The sequence below is a fragment of the Diadema setosum genome, chromosome 7, assembly GCF_964275005.1.
Source record: "Diadema setosum chromosome 7, eeDiaSeto1, whole genome shotgun sequence".
In the NCBI taxonomy this organism is placed as follows: domain Eukaryota; kingdom Metazoa; phylum Echinodermata; class Echinoidea; order Diadematoida; family Diadematidae; genus Diadema; species Diadema setosum.
The window spans coordinates 33,311,715-33,327,630 of NC_092691.1; the positions used below are offsets into that span (position 1 = coordinate 33,311,715).

General features: G+C 39.3%; 1 protein-coding gene across 1 annotated transcript in view; it reads left to right on the plus strand.

The window, feature by feature from the left end:
* Nucleotides 1-11,662: 11,662 nt before the first annotated feature.
* The window catches only part of LOC140230716 (peroxisomal multifunctional enzyme type 2-like), a 28,659-nt gene continuing 24,405 nt past the window's right edge, over nt 11,663-15,916 (plus strand). Inside the window, exons 1-6 of the mRNA XM_072310856.1 lie at nt 11,663-11,815; nt 12,371-12,424; nt 13,281-13,388; nt 14,020-14,079; nt 14,531-14,599; nt 15,084-15,233. Coding sequence (XP_072166957.1) covers nt 11,758-11,815; nt 12,371-12,424; nt 13,281-13,388; nt 14,020-14,079; nt 14,531-14,599; nt 15,084-15,233 — 499 coding nt within the window. The 5' untranslated portion in view covers nt 11,663-11,757. The remainder of the gene's footprint in view (nt 11,816-12,370; nt 12,425-13,280; nt 13,389-14,019; nt 14,080-14,530; nt 14,600-15,083; nt 15,234-15,916) is intronic.

Below are 15,916 nucleotides of genomic sequence, written 5' to 3' on the forward strand. Positions count from 1 at the left end.
GATGAAACTTATACTTAATTTTAAATGAGTTCAGAAATTGAATATTGCGTAGCGATGGAGGCAGAGAATTCCACATATTTGGTCCAGTATACCGAATCGATTTATACAGGGAATGGGAAGTTACTCTAGATTTGTGGAAAAGTTGTCTATTTCTAGTGTCATAATTGTGTACATCCAGATTCAAAGAAAACATTTCCATCAGATACTCAGGTAATGTATTGGAAAAATAACGATGCATAATCATACAAATACTTAATCTATTAATATCATAAATATTTAGAGTGTTCAAACTATAAAATAAAGGCATAGATGGAGCATAAAATTCGGCATTTGAACAGATACGCAGAGCCCGTTTTTGAAGACGGTGCAGTTTGCAGAGTTTGGACGGGTATGCAGTGGCCCACACAGTGTTGCAATACATAATATATGGAAGAATAAATGCATTGTACATCATAAACAAAATACGAAGGGGGACAAAATGCCTTATATGTTGAAGTATACCAATGATCCTGGATACCTTCGAACTGACATGATTTATATGAAAATCCCAGGCAAAATGTTGATCTAATGTCACTCCCAAGTATGTTACTACCGAGCAGTGTTCAATTTCAGTGTCATTTATATACAATGATATGTTGTCATAATTTTCACTCAAATTTTGCGAATAACGAAATACGACATATTTTGTTTTGAGAACATTCAATGACAACTTATTACAGAGAAGCCAAGTATAAACTAAATTCAAATTTTCATTTATGGAATCAATCAAAACTGAAAAATCAGAATGGGATGCTACTAAAGTAGTGTCATCTGCAAATAATAAGAACTGAAAAAACGGTGCACATTTTACAATATCATTAATATATATCAAAAACAGAAGGGGTCCTAATATGGACCCCTGGGGAACACCGCACAATAATGAGTTGCTATTAGAGCAGTAAGTATTATATAAAGTATATTGTTTTCGCCCAGTTAAATAACTATGAAACCACTGGTATGGTATACCACGAACCCCGTAGTATTGCAATTTGGATAATAAAACTGAATGGGAAAGGGTGTCGAAGGCCTTCGATAAATCCATAAATATTGCAATTGCATGCTTATTTTTATTGATAAGATTCAATACCCGATCATATAAATCAATTATAGCAAACTCAGTAGAATAATGGGAACGGAAACCATATTGATTAGAACAAAGAATATCATTGATTCTGATTAAGAAAAGTGTAAAGCCTATCAAATGCTATTCTCTCCAATATTTTTGCAAAAACCGGTAGTACTGATATAGGTCTGTAGTTATTACAATCATTCTTGTCCCCTTTCTTAAACACAGGGATAACTTTGGCAGTTTTCATACTGGATGGAAATACGCCGGTTTCAAGAGATAAATTACATATATGTACAATTGGTTTAATGATAAATGTGATAACTGATTTTACAATGGAAGCGGGTATGTTATCAAAGCCAGCACTCTTGTTACCATCAATTTTGTGAACAATATCATATATTTCTGATTCAGAAACCGGTTTAAAAAAGAAAGAACGTTCAAAATTACCAGAGAGAAAATCAGAAAAACTCATAGACGTATCTGATGTATCAATCGAACGAGACAAATTTGGACCAACATCCACAAAATATTCATTAAAAATATTTGCTATTAAAACTTGATCACATATAACATCATTTCCTTGTACTAGAATTTCAGGCAGATTACTATCAGTTTTTCCCAGAGTCCGGTTAATAAATTTCCACATACGTTTTGAATCAAATTTAGTCTTATGAAACTCATCATAATAATATTTTCTTTTATAGCATGTCGAATAACAGAGTTCAATCTATTACGATATTGCTTATAAAATGATTCATTACTGTTGTTTGGGTTCAGTTTGTACAATTTAAATAATCTGTTTTTCTTCTTGATTGATTTCAATATTGCACGTGTGATCCAGGGCTTTTTCATCCTTTTATCAACAGAACCCCTTTTTCTAAGCGGCATATGTTCATTCAATATAAACAGAAAGCGGTCCAAAAATAACTCATAGGCAAGATTGGCGTCGGTCAGCTCAAGGATATCTGACCAGTCAGCTTTCGATAAATCGCCCATCAGTGATGATAATGACAAAGGTGTTATTTTCCGTGATAATACACTATGCTTTTTACTATTTGGACTCAACGTAGCTAAAGAAGAAACAGAAAAAACTGGATAATGGTCGCTCAAATCAGAGAGTAAAATACCAGAAATGAAATGATGGTCAGAAGAATTGGTAAAAATATTGTCTATAAGAGTAGCTGAATTAGAACATACACGGGTCGGTTTACATATCAGGAGGGAATACCCCATTGAAAAAAGCATATCAACGTAATTCTGAATGACACTGTTTTGGTCATACTGTATCAAATCAAGATTCAAATCTCCCATAATAAAACACACTTTCGACATTGCATTCAATGTATTCAAAACTAAATCAAAGGATTTTATGAAATCACCGACATTTGAAGAAGGTTTAAGATATACTATTCCAATTATTATCTTGTTCTTAATTGCATCCGTGGTTTCAATGAAAAGAGATTCTACGCCATCAATAGACAATTCTACATCTTGTAAAGTTTGAACAGACAGATTTTCTCTGACATATAATGCTACTCCTCCGCCTCGGCCTTCAATACGATTAGCTTGGAACATATTATAACCCTGTAAAGAAAAATGATTTGATGTATTGCTCATCCATGTCTCAGTTACTCCTATAACAGAAAAGGGGAACTTAAGAACCTGTAAATCTTCACAAAGTTTATCAAAATTCTTATTCAAACTTCTAGCATTATAATGGATCAAGCTAAGCTTGTTCATCGACGCATTAATAGATACTGAATCACGAAACTGTTCAAAATCATAATAATTGCAATCAGAGGTGTAATTTTGAGAATAGGAATTCTCATCGTCATCAGAATTGACCGAAAAATCAGTGCCTAGATACTCACAGAAAGACGCCATTAGAAGACAGAGATAATGAAGCTTTATTGATTATTCACAAAGTGTCGATGTCGCGGAGGGAAGTGATCAGTTTCTTGGTTCCGTTTTTTGTTATTGTGAAGATTCTTCCGTCAGATGACCATGTTTGCGTAGTGTTCACGTGAGAGAGTGCTTTGTAGTACAGTTCCTGCCTTTCAGATGTCAAGTCTTCGCGGATGACAATTCCTGTCCCCTTCAATCGCGACTTGGCAGCATACATCTGGTTACGAGCGTTGTATCTCGCAAATTTGACTAGGAGTGGTCTGGGTTTTGCAGGTGACTGATGGTTGGTAGATCGATCGCCGGAGCGCGGCTTGGAGGTGATCCTATGGCTTCTGTCTAGGTCCCGAACATCCAGGTCGACACCGATCTTGGTGGCAAGAGCGAGGATGGCATCATCCGTATTCTCCTTTGGAGATTCTGGGAGGCCGTATACTCGTAGACACTGACGACGGGAATACTGTTCCTGTTTCTCCAGCTCTGATTCCAAGTATTTGATCTTCTTCTGGAGTTTCTCCGATGATGAAGCAAGTTCACTGATCTTTTCGTCCCTTTGCTTCAATTCTAGCTGAAACGAAGCATGAAGTTCATCCCCAAGTTTCTCGTAGACAGCTGTGTAAACGGCGTCAACTATTTCCTTGATGACAGATTCTGAACAAAGGGCTTTCATCACTTGCTCGGAAATGAGCTCTTTCATGTCGGCGGTCTTGACATTGTCCGTGCTCGTATTTGCATTCGCACTTTCACTTGTGTCGGCAGCACAATTTGCATTTGAATGAGGTGTAGTGCTTGAGTGCCCAGCAGCAGTAGAGACGTCTCTGCCGGTACAACCTAGACTGGAATGCCCAGCCAGGTCGGGGGAGTCCTCGGGGGAATCTTCGTCGATGGTTTCAACATGGTGACCAGATTTAAAAGATTTCTTCTTTAGTCTCGTTCTCGACGACGACATGGTTGGAGACGATTTGGACTTACTCCTGACGTGGCTTGTGATGTAAGGAAACTTGCAGTTTGAACATTGCAAGTCAAACAGAGTCGAAACGCAGATACAGTAAACCAGTAATGACACGGTAGAGACACACGGTGCTAACACACAGCCGCCATTGTTGTATTTTTTTAGAATGCATAAAATAAAATCGCATGCTGGAACACAAATATTCTAGATTTAAACAGAAGTATTTAACATACGCAAATGTGCACATCATTGAAAACTGGGACCTTTACCTTAATTTAACTGGGATTGTGGCACATTAGGTCTTCGAGGAGAACAAAAATGTATGTGCATAATATACCTTTGAAGTCTGCCCTGATGTTCTTTATTCCGAAACACACAAATTCTCTATACGAAGATTATCATTAATCCGAAAATGAAATAAGGTTTGTTAATCCGAACATTTGCAGCGTTATTCCGAAGGTTTCGTAATCCGGAAATTAAAAGAATGTGCGCGTACTAACGATTCTTCGAAATTACGATTTTTTTTTTTTTTATTGCTGTTTTTGGATTAAGAAACCCGCGGAATAACGAAGTATATTACTCAAAATTTTATTTGACCACCAAAGAAAAAAAAATCATGTAATTTAAAGAAATGTGAAACGTTTTTTACTCTGAATTTCATCTTTGAGGTAGAGCGGCCGGCAACGAGCATTTGATTAGTCCAGTCAAAATAAGGTGTTACCCATCACCTTTAATTTGCAACAGAAGGGATTGCACGGCTGTGCAACTCGTGATGGTCTCCTAAATACCTCACCAGGAGTCCCAAGAAACCTGGGCAAAATGTATCAATTTGCATAAAGTGCAAATTAGTTCACACCATGATAGAAATACAGTGCTCCATCAAAACTATTCTTCTCGTTTTCAGATTGTATGGAAAACCGAACGTGTTGAAATAAATATTTTGAAGGTTATTACAGTAGTAGGTGCAATGCAAGCAATTCCGTAGATATATAGGGCCTAATCTGATTATCATTTGCATAATGCTCATCGTCTTGTTTTGTTGGAAGGAAAGTTAATCCAATGCTTCGCATCAAATTGCCTGATATGAGCAAGTGCTCAAATTCGTTATTTTAGTTTCGCTTAACCAGAGGAAAAAAAAAATCGATATTATGAAATGTGCATGCAAATTAACGTTTGTAATTAGATATATCTGTGGTAACAGCTTGACTTTTACTTCCAGTCAAAGTAAGAAACCAAACAAAGCAAGTGTCGACATTTACATTCTGCCCAATTTTCTGACAAATTAACCATTTGTACAGTTGTTATAGTAGGGTGCTGAATCAGAATGATTCATTAGCTCTTGCATCCTTGAGGGGTTCGGGACATTCAAAATGATCACCGCAATGCATACTTGCCAACTAGTAAGATTTTATCAGATTCAGTAAGATTTTTTACGCTAAAAATAGCAAAATCAGATTTTCTGTCAGAGAAATCGGATTTTTAAAAAATATTTAGATATACCTTTCATGTGTATTTTCTGAAGATTTTACCAAAAGTAAGATTTTTAACTTCAGTTTGCATATAAAATAAGATTTTTGCAATCCACGAGTAAGATATTTCATCTTGAAATGTTGGCAGGTAAGCGCAATGTCTGCCTAAAGATGAAATTTCTATATATTTCATTATATAATGGGTAAAAAATTAAAACAAGAAATAATATTACCTGGGGTGGGGGTGAATCAAACATATTTGAAAAGGGTATAGGCTACTGTCATATTAACCCGAATCTGGTTATACTCTTATACATCCTTGACGGTTTTTGAGATATTCAGAATGGCCGCCAAAATGGGCGATAAAACTGCAGTTATATAATTCCCAATAAAAGGTGTTTGATGGTACTAAATCCGAATTAGCGATCATTCAACTCCTGATCCCTTAAAGGTTTTGATATAGATATTCAAGTTGGCCACCAAAATGTTTTCCGACATAGCAGGAAATATCAAAATTTCATGTTATGATATCCTTATGAATATATAGTTACAAATTAAGAAAAAAAAAACTTTACCCAAATGCGTTCTTAGGTTTGAGAAATTCAAAGTAACCGCCAAAAACTTAAATTCTCATATATTTCAGTATATGAGTGGTGAGAAAATTTTAAGACTAAAATTGAAAGGGACATGATTTTACCTTAATTTTGGGGCGATGAAACCGAGTCTGGATGATCGGAGTCACCTCTTATATATCAGGGCCGGTCGGCGGAGAGTTTTCAAAAGTGGGGGGGGGGGGCACTTCCGGGTTTCATGAGCTAAAGGTTTCTTCAGCTGACAAGCAAAAAAACAAAAAACCCAAAACAAAAAACAAAAACAAAACAACAAAGGGTCTTCAGCGCAAAAACATAGGTGTGACACCTTATGTATTCCTTTGTATGGTGCACAAAAAAGGGGCCCCGAGCCCTCCTGCCCTCCCCCCCCCCCCGTTCCGCCAGCCATGTATATTAGAAAAGGTCTTTGAGATATTCTGTGGCCGCAAAGATCTATATTCTTACTGGTGATGAAAACCAGTCCTGTGATCTAAAAATCATGATCGGGAGATTGCACCGAAGGTGAATACCAATATGTGTTCCACATGCGTACATCAGGCCTTCAAGAAGTCGTTCCTATGTTGTCGTACAGCAAAGACACTTTTGTTGAGATGCAATTGAAATGATAGAGGAGACATTGCTACTCTACAAGTCGAAGTAGGCCTACATACATGGGCGTAAATCCCGGGGGGGATGGGGGGATATATCCCCCCCTGAAATGGAGGAGGGGGGGATGGCCTGTACAATCATCCCCCCCTGAATTTTGAGGAAAAAAATGGAGGAAGCAGAAATGTGATTGTAACAATTTTGACATAATCATTGCATGACGTTTGTACGCCGGCCTTCAGACAGGTAAAATAGCTGAACAGTATTCTATCTTGTAGGAAAATGTATACATAATTTTTCTCAAGCGCTCGCTCGCTTCGCTCGCTCGCGAAGAAAGTAACATCGACATACAGTCACTGTAAGGTATGGCTCAGACGTTGACAACGTCAAATAGTATAGGCCTACATGTAAACATGCTATATGACGCGAGTAACTGGGGACCATCTGCAAAATATGTACGAAAACAGACAATAACAAAAACTATATCGTCATAATTGAACCCCCTCCATTTCCTGAATCATTTCTGAGAAACGACAGTGACTGATTACTCAGTCAGGATACATCTATGGGCATTCCCAGGGAAGATCAGGGGCGTCAAATCTATCTCGGCAAAGGGGCATTTGCCCCACCCCTTTGGAAGTGTTTAGGCAGACAAATCATTTATCCCCCAAGCAATTCCCGAGATGAGGACAAATCTCGAACTTTCTTAATGGAAAATTGTCCAAATATCCCCAGAACTATGCACCAGATTGTTGTATTGCAATCATAAGCATGCAAAAGCTCCGCTATACAGGATCCCTTTCGATAAACTTTGTACACTTTTTATTTGACATTGACGTATATATCCCTAATTCATCAAAGAATGTACAGCAGATCTTTCACTTAACAAAAGCACCCTCATATATGCAGAGGCGTCGATCGGGGGAGGGGGATGGTTCTCCCATAAAAGTGGGACAAACAAAAGCGAAAAATATAGCTACAAACGGCAGTTTTTGGAGTGTAAAATATCAAAATTTTAAAGCTCTCTCGCTCCGTTCGCTCGCATTCAACCATAATGCCATTCTCCTGATGTTGCTGCCAGTGACTGACAGCAGTTTTCGGCCGGTGCGCCCCCCTCAATTTCCAAAGCGAAAAATATAGCTACGAACGGCAGTTTTGGGACTGTAAAAAGTGAAAATTTTGAAGCTCGCTCGCATTCAATCATTATGCCATTCTCCTGATGTTGCTGCCAATGATTGACAGCAGTTGCGCCCGGTGCGCCCCCCTTAATTTCCGAAGCGAAAAATATAGCTACGAACGGTAGTTTTGGGACTGTAAAATGTAAAAATTTTGAAGCTCGCTCGCTTCGCTCGCTCGCATTTAATCATTATGCCATTCTCCTGATGTTGCTGCCAGTAATAGCCAGCAGTTTTCGCCTGGTGCGCTCCCCTTTATTTCCAAAGTGAAATAATACAGCCACAAACGGCAGTCTTTGGACTGTAAAAATAAAATGTCAAAATTTTCAAGCTCGCTCGCTCCGCTTGCTCGCATTTAACCGGTATGTCATTCTCCTGATGTTGCTGCCAGTGATTGCCAGCAGTTGCGCCCGGTGCGGCTCCCCTTAATTTTCAAAGCGAAAAAGTATAGCTACAAACGGCAGTTTTTAGACTCTAAAATGTCAGAATTTTCAAGCTCGCTCGCATTTAATCGCTATGCCATTCTCCTGATGTTGCTGCCAATGATTGACAGCAGTTGCGCCCGGTGCGGTCCCCCTTAATTTCCAAAGCGAAAAATATAACTACGAACGGTAGTTTTGGGACTGTAAAATGTGAAAATTTTGAAGCTCGCTCGCTTCGCTCGCTCGCATTTAGCTGCATTTAATCATTATGCCATTCTCCTGATGTTGCTGCCAGTAATTGCCAGCAGTTTTCGCCCGGTGCGCTCCCCTTTATTTCCAAAGTGAAATAATACAGCCACAAACGGCAGTCTTTGGACTGTAAAATGTCAAAATTTTCAAGCTCGCTCGCTCCGCTCGCTCGCATTTAATCGTTATGCCATTCTCCTGATGTTGCTGCCAGTAGACAGTTGCTCCCGGTGCGGCTCCCCTTAATTTTCAAAGCGAAAAAGTATAGCTACAAACGGCAGTTTTTAGACTCTAAAATGTCAGAATTTTCAAGCTCGCTCGCTCCGCTCGCTCGCATTTAATCGCTATGCCATTCTCCTGATGTTGCTGCCAGTGACTGACAGCAGTTGCGCCCGGTGCGGTCCCCCTTAATTTCCAAAGCGAAATATATAACTACGAACGGTAGTTTTGGGACTGTAAAATGTGAACATTTTGAAGCTCGCTCGCTTCGCTCGCTCGCATTTAATCATTATGCCATTCTCCTGATGTTGCTGCCAGTAATTGCCAGCAGTTTTCGCCCGGTGCGCTCCCCTTTATTTCCAAAGTGAAATAATACAGCCACAAACGGCAGTCTTTGGACTGTAAAATGTCAAAATTTTCAAGCTCGCGCGCTCCGCTCGCTCGCATTTAACCGCTATGCCATTCTCCTGATGTTGCTGCCAGTGATTGCCAGCAGTTGCGCCCGGTGCGGCTCCCCTTAATTTTCAAAGTGAAAAAGTATAGCTACAAACGGCAGTTTTTAGATTCTAAAATGTCAGAATTTTCAAGCTCGCTCGCTCCGCTCGCTCGCATTTAATCGCTATGCCATTCTCCTGATGTTGCTGCCAGTGATTGACAGCAGTTGCGCCCGGTGCGGTCCCCCTTAATTTCCAAAGCGAAAAAGTATAGCGACAAACGGCAGTTTTTAGACTGTAGAATGTCAAAATTTTCAAGCTCGCTCGCATTTAATCGCTATCAAATAGCGGCCATTCTCATGATGTTGCTGCCAGTGATTGACAGCAGTTGCACCCGGTGTGCCCCTCTTAATTTCCAAAGCGAAAATATAGCTACAAACGGCAGTTTTTGGACTGTAAAATGTCAAAATTTTCAATGCAAAAAGATTTATACCCCCCGTTTGCTTCGCTCCCTCACATAACCGCTCCTCCTATAGATCAAATCCTGTCTACGCCGGTGATAGGCCCCATTATTTAGTAGGCCTTCACAGTGATGTCGCACAGGCGGAGCAAGAGCTGAAATACCACGATTTAGTCTTTCAATAATATATTGTGAATATTTCATTTTCTTATTTTTCTTTTAAGAAAAGAAAAGAAAATTTTCACCAAAAGTGTGCACCAGATCGCTGAATTTCTGGTCTGAAAATGCAAAATCTTCCTCGTGCGGGAGAGGGATACCCCCCCCCCCCCTACACACCCTCCCCCCGTTCGGTCGCTCCGCTCCCTCTCACAGATATTAAGAAAAAAAAAATGTCTTCATACTTTTAAGGTCTGATTTTCCGCCGAAAGTCATCTGACAAGCAAAAAAAAAAGCAACAAGAACAAAAAGTCTTCATATTGTTGTTGCCACTTTCCTCCCACTTTATATTTCATGCAAAAGAGTGGGACATCCGGTCCCTGTAAAGTGTGTGTGTGTGTGGGGGGGGGGGGGGGCACCAAGCTTCTTCCCCCCCCCCCCCCCGGTCCGGTTATGGGCTTGTAATCGTGGTGATGGTGACCATCCCCCCCCCCCCCACTCCTCAGTACGGATTTACGCCGTTGCCTACATATAAGAACAGTTGAAAAGATGCACATTCCAAGTCAAGCCCATGTGTTGTGCCCAAAGTTACCCCAACCCCACAGCCCCAGTAAAGATGGAGTAGGTTGAACCATTAACGGGCGCGATTTCATTTGTTCTGAATGTACCCCAAATTTAAAAAGTCGTTCGACCGTCTATCAAAGGTACTCTTTTTTTCATGAAATATGATGGCATCATGCGGAGACATTTTTTTTCTACAATATCTCTATCAAAAAAAAAAAGTGCACATTAGAAGATAATCCATTGGAACTTCGTGCCCAAAGGTACCCCTACCTATACCCTTACGACCATAATACAAATCATGCATTATGCCAACGCGAATATACCTGATTTCAGTGGATAGGGCTTACGTACCTTTAAAAAGTAGTTCCTGCCTTCTGTGTTTTGTTTTATTTTATTCTAATCTACTTTTGGTTGGATTTGAAGTACTGTACAAACAGAGGAGCAGCTTCTGGTTGAAAATTTTAAGCGTTAACCAATAAGAAATATGAAGGGTTTTGTCGTAAAACGAGTTAACTCCATTATTGTTGTTATTGAGGGGTTTTTTGCCATTAAGCTGAAAAAAAAACACAAAAAAAGAAAATCTTAAAGTATGATATAGCCCGACTATTCTTAATCAAAACTCTAAAATAATATTCCTTTGTTTTGTTACTGTGAGGTATCACAAGCAGAGGCGGATCCAGGAATTTCGTAAAGAGGGGGCGTGTTTACAAAAATAAAGGGAGGGCGCACGCACCCCTCCCCCATTTTTTTCTTTTTATTTCTTTTGTTTCAAGAAAAAATAAAGGGGGGGGGGGCGTGCACCGTTTGTGGTCCTCCCTGGATCCGCCCCTGCACAAGGTTTTATTTTGCTTTTGCCTACCTGACATGTTTGACTTACTTATTTTAAAATGGCATCTCGTCCATTTTGCTGTCAAACTTTTCCTGTAAGTTCTATAGAACCTACTTGTACTTGCATTATTTGTTTGAAATTTGCAAACGTTTTGATCGTCATATTTGTGTATAAAACCATTCCTTTTATGTATTCATCTGTGGAATTCGACCTTTGGTCGCCAGTAAAACCGTGCGCTACTCTAAATCTACGCTCTACTCATATGGTACAGATATATAAAGTACAGACTGTACTATACAGTGTACTAGTAAGCTAGACACCTTGAGGATCTAGGAGAGCATGGAGCTACTGACAAGAAACTAGAGATGCGCCAAGCAAGGTACTACAATCAGCTGGCAGCAGGTAGGAAGGAGTGTTAAAACTTTTAATTGGGTTCACTGCATGCATAACTGTGCTCTGTGTATGGAAATCGCTTGCACGGCGTCTGGTCGGGCTGCACTGAACTTTGATACTGTACTTTGTTGGTCTACTCGCGAGCTACGCCAGATTGGATAAATTTACCACACACAATCAACTTGAATGCTCGAAGAGATTACATCTGTAGCCTTCTGTGCTGTTGATAAAGATGGGGGAGGATCTGCGTTTCGATGGCCGCGTTGCTCTTGTGACTGGGGCAGGAGGAGGTGAGCTTGTATGGAGCGGTTGATACCCTCAGTCCCACTAGCAGTAAAATGTGTTGGCCAATGTGTCAGATAAACTCTTACGACGATCTTACTCATCCAAATTCTGCGAAACGAAACAAACAACACGGCAACTGGTGCTCTAACTCTCATGCTCTGCCCTCTGCCTTAACAGCTGATATTCAGTTTGGTGTGGCAGCTGACCTCAGAGAGTAAATATGAAAATCACACCGCCATGTGTAGGGGAAGCGCGCTTTATATTTAGGCCCTAGTAATATCCGTTTTTGAAGATCCAAGGCTATGCTATTCACACCTTTTAATTGTTCTAACTTCAGAGAACTTCTACATTTAAAAGTAAAGCTTACAGATTCACATCACACATGTTTATACAAGGCTTTGCACAACAATTCAGACTGGTATCTTGTTTAATACCATTTTACATGTACCTATTATTATTAAAATAAAATGTGCATTGATTCGATTTTGTCATCTGTTGAACTATCATAATTTAGAAATAGGGTAAATTATGTCATATGTGACTTTCTTTGCTTCCTGCAGGTCTTGGCAGGGAGTATGCCTTGATGTTAGCCTCCAGAGGAGCCTCAGTTGTTGGTAAGACAATGTACACGTATTCTGATATTCAGATTGTTGAATATCTTTGCTAAGTAAGGAAAAGGCTTCGATATGCAGTGGATGCCTCATTAAATCAATTCACATTTAAAATGCTATCGGTTCTTTTTGCTACATCTGCAAATAATTGAAGTATCTCATAGACCGAGGTGATTTTAGAAATCATCAAAATGTTTACAAGTGTTGCTTTCCTACAACATTGTATGAGTGATACTTAACTTAATGTGGTAAGTAGTATTAGCAATATGACATGTACTAGTAAGTACAGTGTAAGTGAAGTTCAGTGATTTAAAGCACTTCATTATTGATCAGATGTAGATCCTGACTGTATGTTATATATTACACATGAGTAGCAGAGAAAGCTCATCTGTAGCATTTGTTGTTGTTGTTGTTGTTGTTGTTGTTGAAACTTTTCATTTTCATTTGTGGGGATATTAAAATGATAGCAATGATGCAGGGTTGACACTAAACAGAAGTTCATAGTCACATCAATAGTTATAGGGACAGTTGGAATAAATAGTTTTATGGTGAATCTAAGTGGATTCAATAATGGAGGTATATAATGGATAAGTACATGTATATTGTTCCAAAGCTTTAGTATAGAGAGTATTTCCATAAGTATAGGCCTATGTAGAGTATTTTCAACACTCCTCTTGTCTTTTGCTCATTCTTTCCCCCTGTTCTCTTTGTTGCTCTCCCTCCTTTTTTCTTCCCTCCGTCCCATATTCCTTCCCTCATTCCCCCTCACCCTTCCTCCCCTCTCTCTCTCAATGTCCTCTGTCTCAATGTTCTCTCTCAATATATTAAATCATCTACCTGTTTGGGTTTTCTCCGGTAGTCAATGACCTTGGTGGGGACAGAGCTGGTCAGGGCAAGAATTCTGCTGCCGCTGATCAAGTCGTCAACGAGATCAGATCCAGAGGGGGAAAGGCTGTCGCCAACTATGGTAAGGCAGTTGACGCCCCAGCTGTTGTGCATGATCAGTAGTGCTGTATCTATTTGCAGAGTGGAGAAGGGGGACTTCATTCCAAAAGGAAACTTTGTTCAGATTAAACATTGGTACCTTTTTAACAGTACAGTGTGGGGTATATGAGCATACCTTGGAATTGAATAGAAGATAAAGGAAACTAGGGGCTGTTAATTGGCAATAAATCAAACTTTGTACTGAATATTCACCTAGAAAAAAAGTTGCCACAGCCATGCTTTTGAATTCTTCTTTGAACAACATGATATATTTCTGAATGATCATCTAGCATTCTATCATTAAAAAAGAAAAATTACAATGGGATACAATGTTACAGAGAAGCCTCAAGTGTAGAGATAGACATTTACATGGCTATGAAATCAATTTAAACAAATTCAAGAACATTCGTTACAGTTAATCAATTATCAATATACCAATTATCCTTATCATCTTGAAATGTCCTGGTAGTATGCAGTGGTTTTTATCATTACAAGCCGTTTCTTGATGTCAAGGTCTGACATTTCCATGGATCATTATGTAGAAGTGTTTCACAGGTATTCATGATGTTCTTTTAATTTATTGTAATGATATATATCTTTCTTTTTTTTTTTAGATTCTGTTGAAGATGGAGACAAAGTTGTGCAAACTGCCCTTGACAACTTTGGACGGATTGGTAAGGTTTAACCCATTGAGGATGGGTTGATTTTGCTACAACATGCATTTCCCATAGACACTTGCCCGAGTATACTCAGAACTTGTCCTCAACGGGTTAAAGAATATTTTTCTTTTTGACAGTACTTCTAGATCAACTTGGTAGTCAGAATGTATACAGTGTTTGGTTTAAATGCATTTGTTGACTGAAGTTGAAAGAGCAGTTAGTTAATACCTTTGGTCAGACAAATTTAAGCTTTTTCCAAAATATATTTCACAATTTTGATCGCACTGCATTTGATATTGACATTAAGATTTTGAAAGTAAAATTTCATGTAGTTGCAATTGCAAAATACAGGAATATCATGTTGATTCTCCTCTATCATCTTCTAGATCTGAAAAGCATCTGCCAAAAAAAAAAAAAAGGGGGGGGAATGAGACATGATCATGATACATTTTTGTTTCATTTGTAGATATCGTCATCAACAATGCAGGGATTCTACGAGACCGCTCCTTTGCCAGAATGAGTGATCTGGATTGGGGTAAGTTGCCTTGTACTGTGAAGGCGCAAGCAATTCCTATTGATGAATTTTATAGCAATTATTAGTGAGAGATGTAAGATTTTATTAAAGTTCAGTGAGCAGGAAAGCAGACACAGTTTGCCTTCGAAGTGTGTAGAAGAAAAACAAAACAAAAAATCTGCAAAAAAAAAAATAAAACAAAAACAAAACAGCCCTCTGTTGAGTTTGAGTTTGGTTTGATTCATCATTGTGATTGCATAGGGTTCAGTGTAACATTATTGGGGGAAAAGTCATTCAGTTGAATGATTCCAAAAATGAAAGTTCCAAACTACAGACATGATGAGAGAGGTCTACATTACATCAAGTGCTAGCCTGCTTCCTCCATGATATGGTAATTTGCTCTCAGATTGGTCCAATAAAGCACTGACTTCCATGTACAACTTGTAGACCATGGGTTAGGGTGTCATCTGTGCTTACAGCTGGTCCTGTCTTGTGACTCTTCCAGATCTGATCCAACGGGTCCACCTCCGCGGCTCGTTCATGGTGACCCGGGCTGCCTGGCCCCACATGAAGAAGCAGAAATACGGCCGCATCCTGATGACCTCCTCCGCTGCCGGTCTCTATGGCAACTTTGGCCAGGCCAACTACAGTGCAGGTATGCTGAAAATGAGAATGACCAGCAGGGCACTTCAAGGATGTGTGCTAGACAGTGCATGAGATGAGTTGTATTATGGTTTTGCATGATAGTACATTCTTCAGTGCTTTAAATTGTCATTACTGTTAAAAGTTGACACAATGCTAGAAGGAGATTGTGGGTTTTTATAGGGATCATATTTGATAAATTACAACTGAGCTTCTTGACCAGTGGGCTACAAAGCTCTGTAGATGGGCCATGATATCAGCCAAAAATAAAATGAAAAAGATTGATATATGATCTAACCTACCACATTGACCAATCTTAGCCAAAACTGTCGCATAGTCTACTGTGTGAGGGTCTTCGTGCTCTGATGTGTCCTGACATAGCAGCTTTTGTAATTGATGAAAATAATATGTGTGGTACCCTGTGATTGGTCGACACTAGGCATTGTAGCATCATGTAATAGTAGAGACTTACTATCATACAGGTGACATCAAAGTGAGCTTGGGACTTTCTGTAGACTTTATCCTTCATCTTATCAAGTTGTTGTTATTGGATGCAAATGGTATTCTTTGGAGAGCATCTACTAGGGATGCAGATATCATCTAAGTTGGTTAATATTCTTTGATTGTAGGAATAAGAGTTGGTGCACTGATGGAGGTCACATGGCACTGAAAATTGTGGACACATTCATTCCTTTT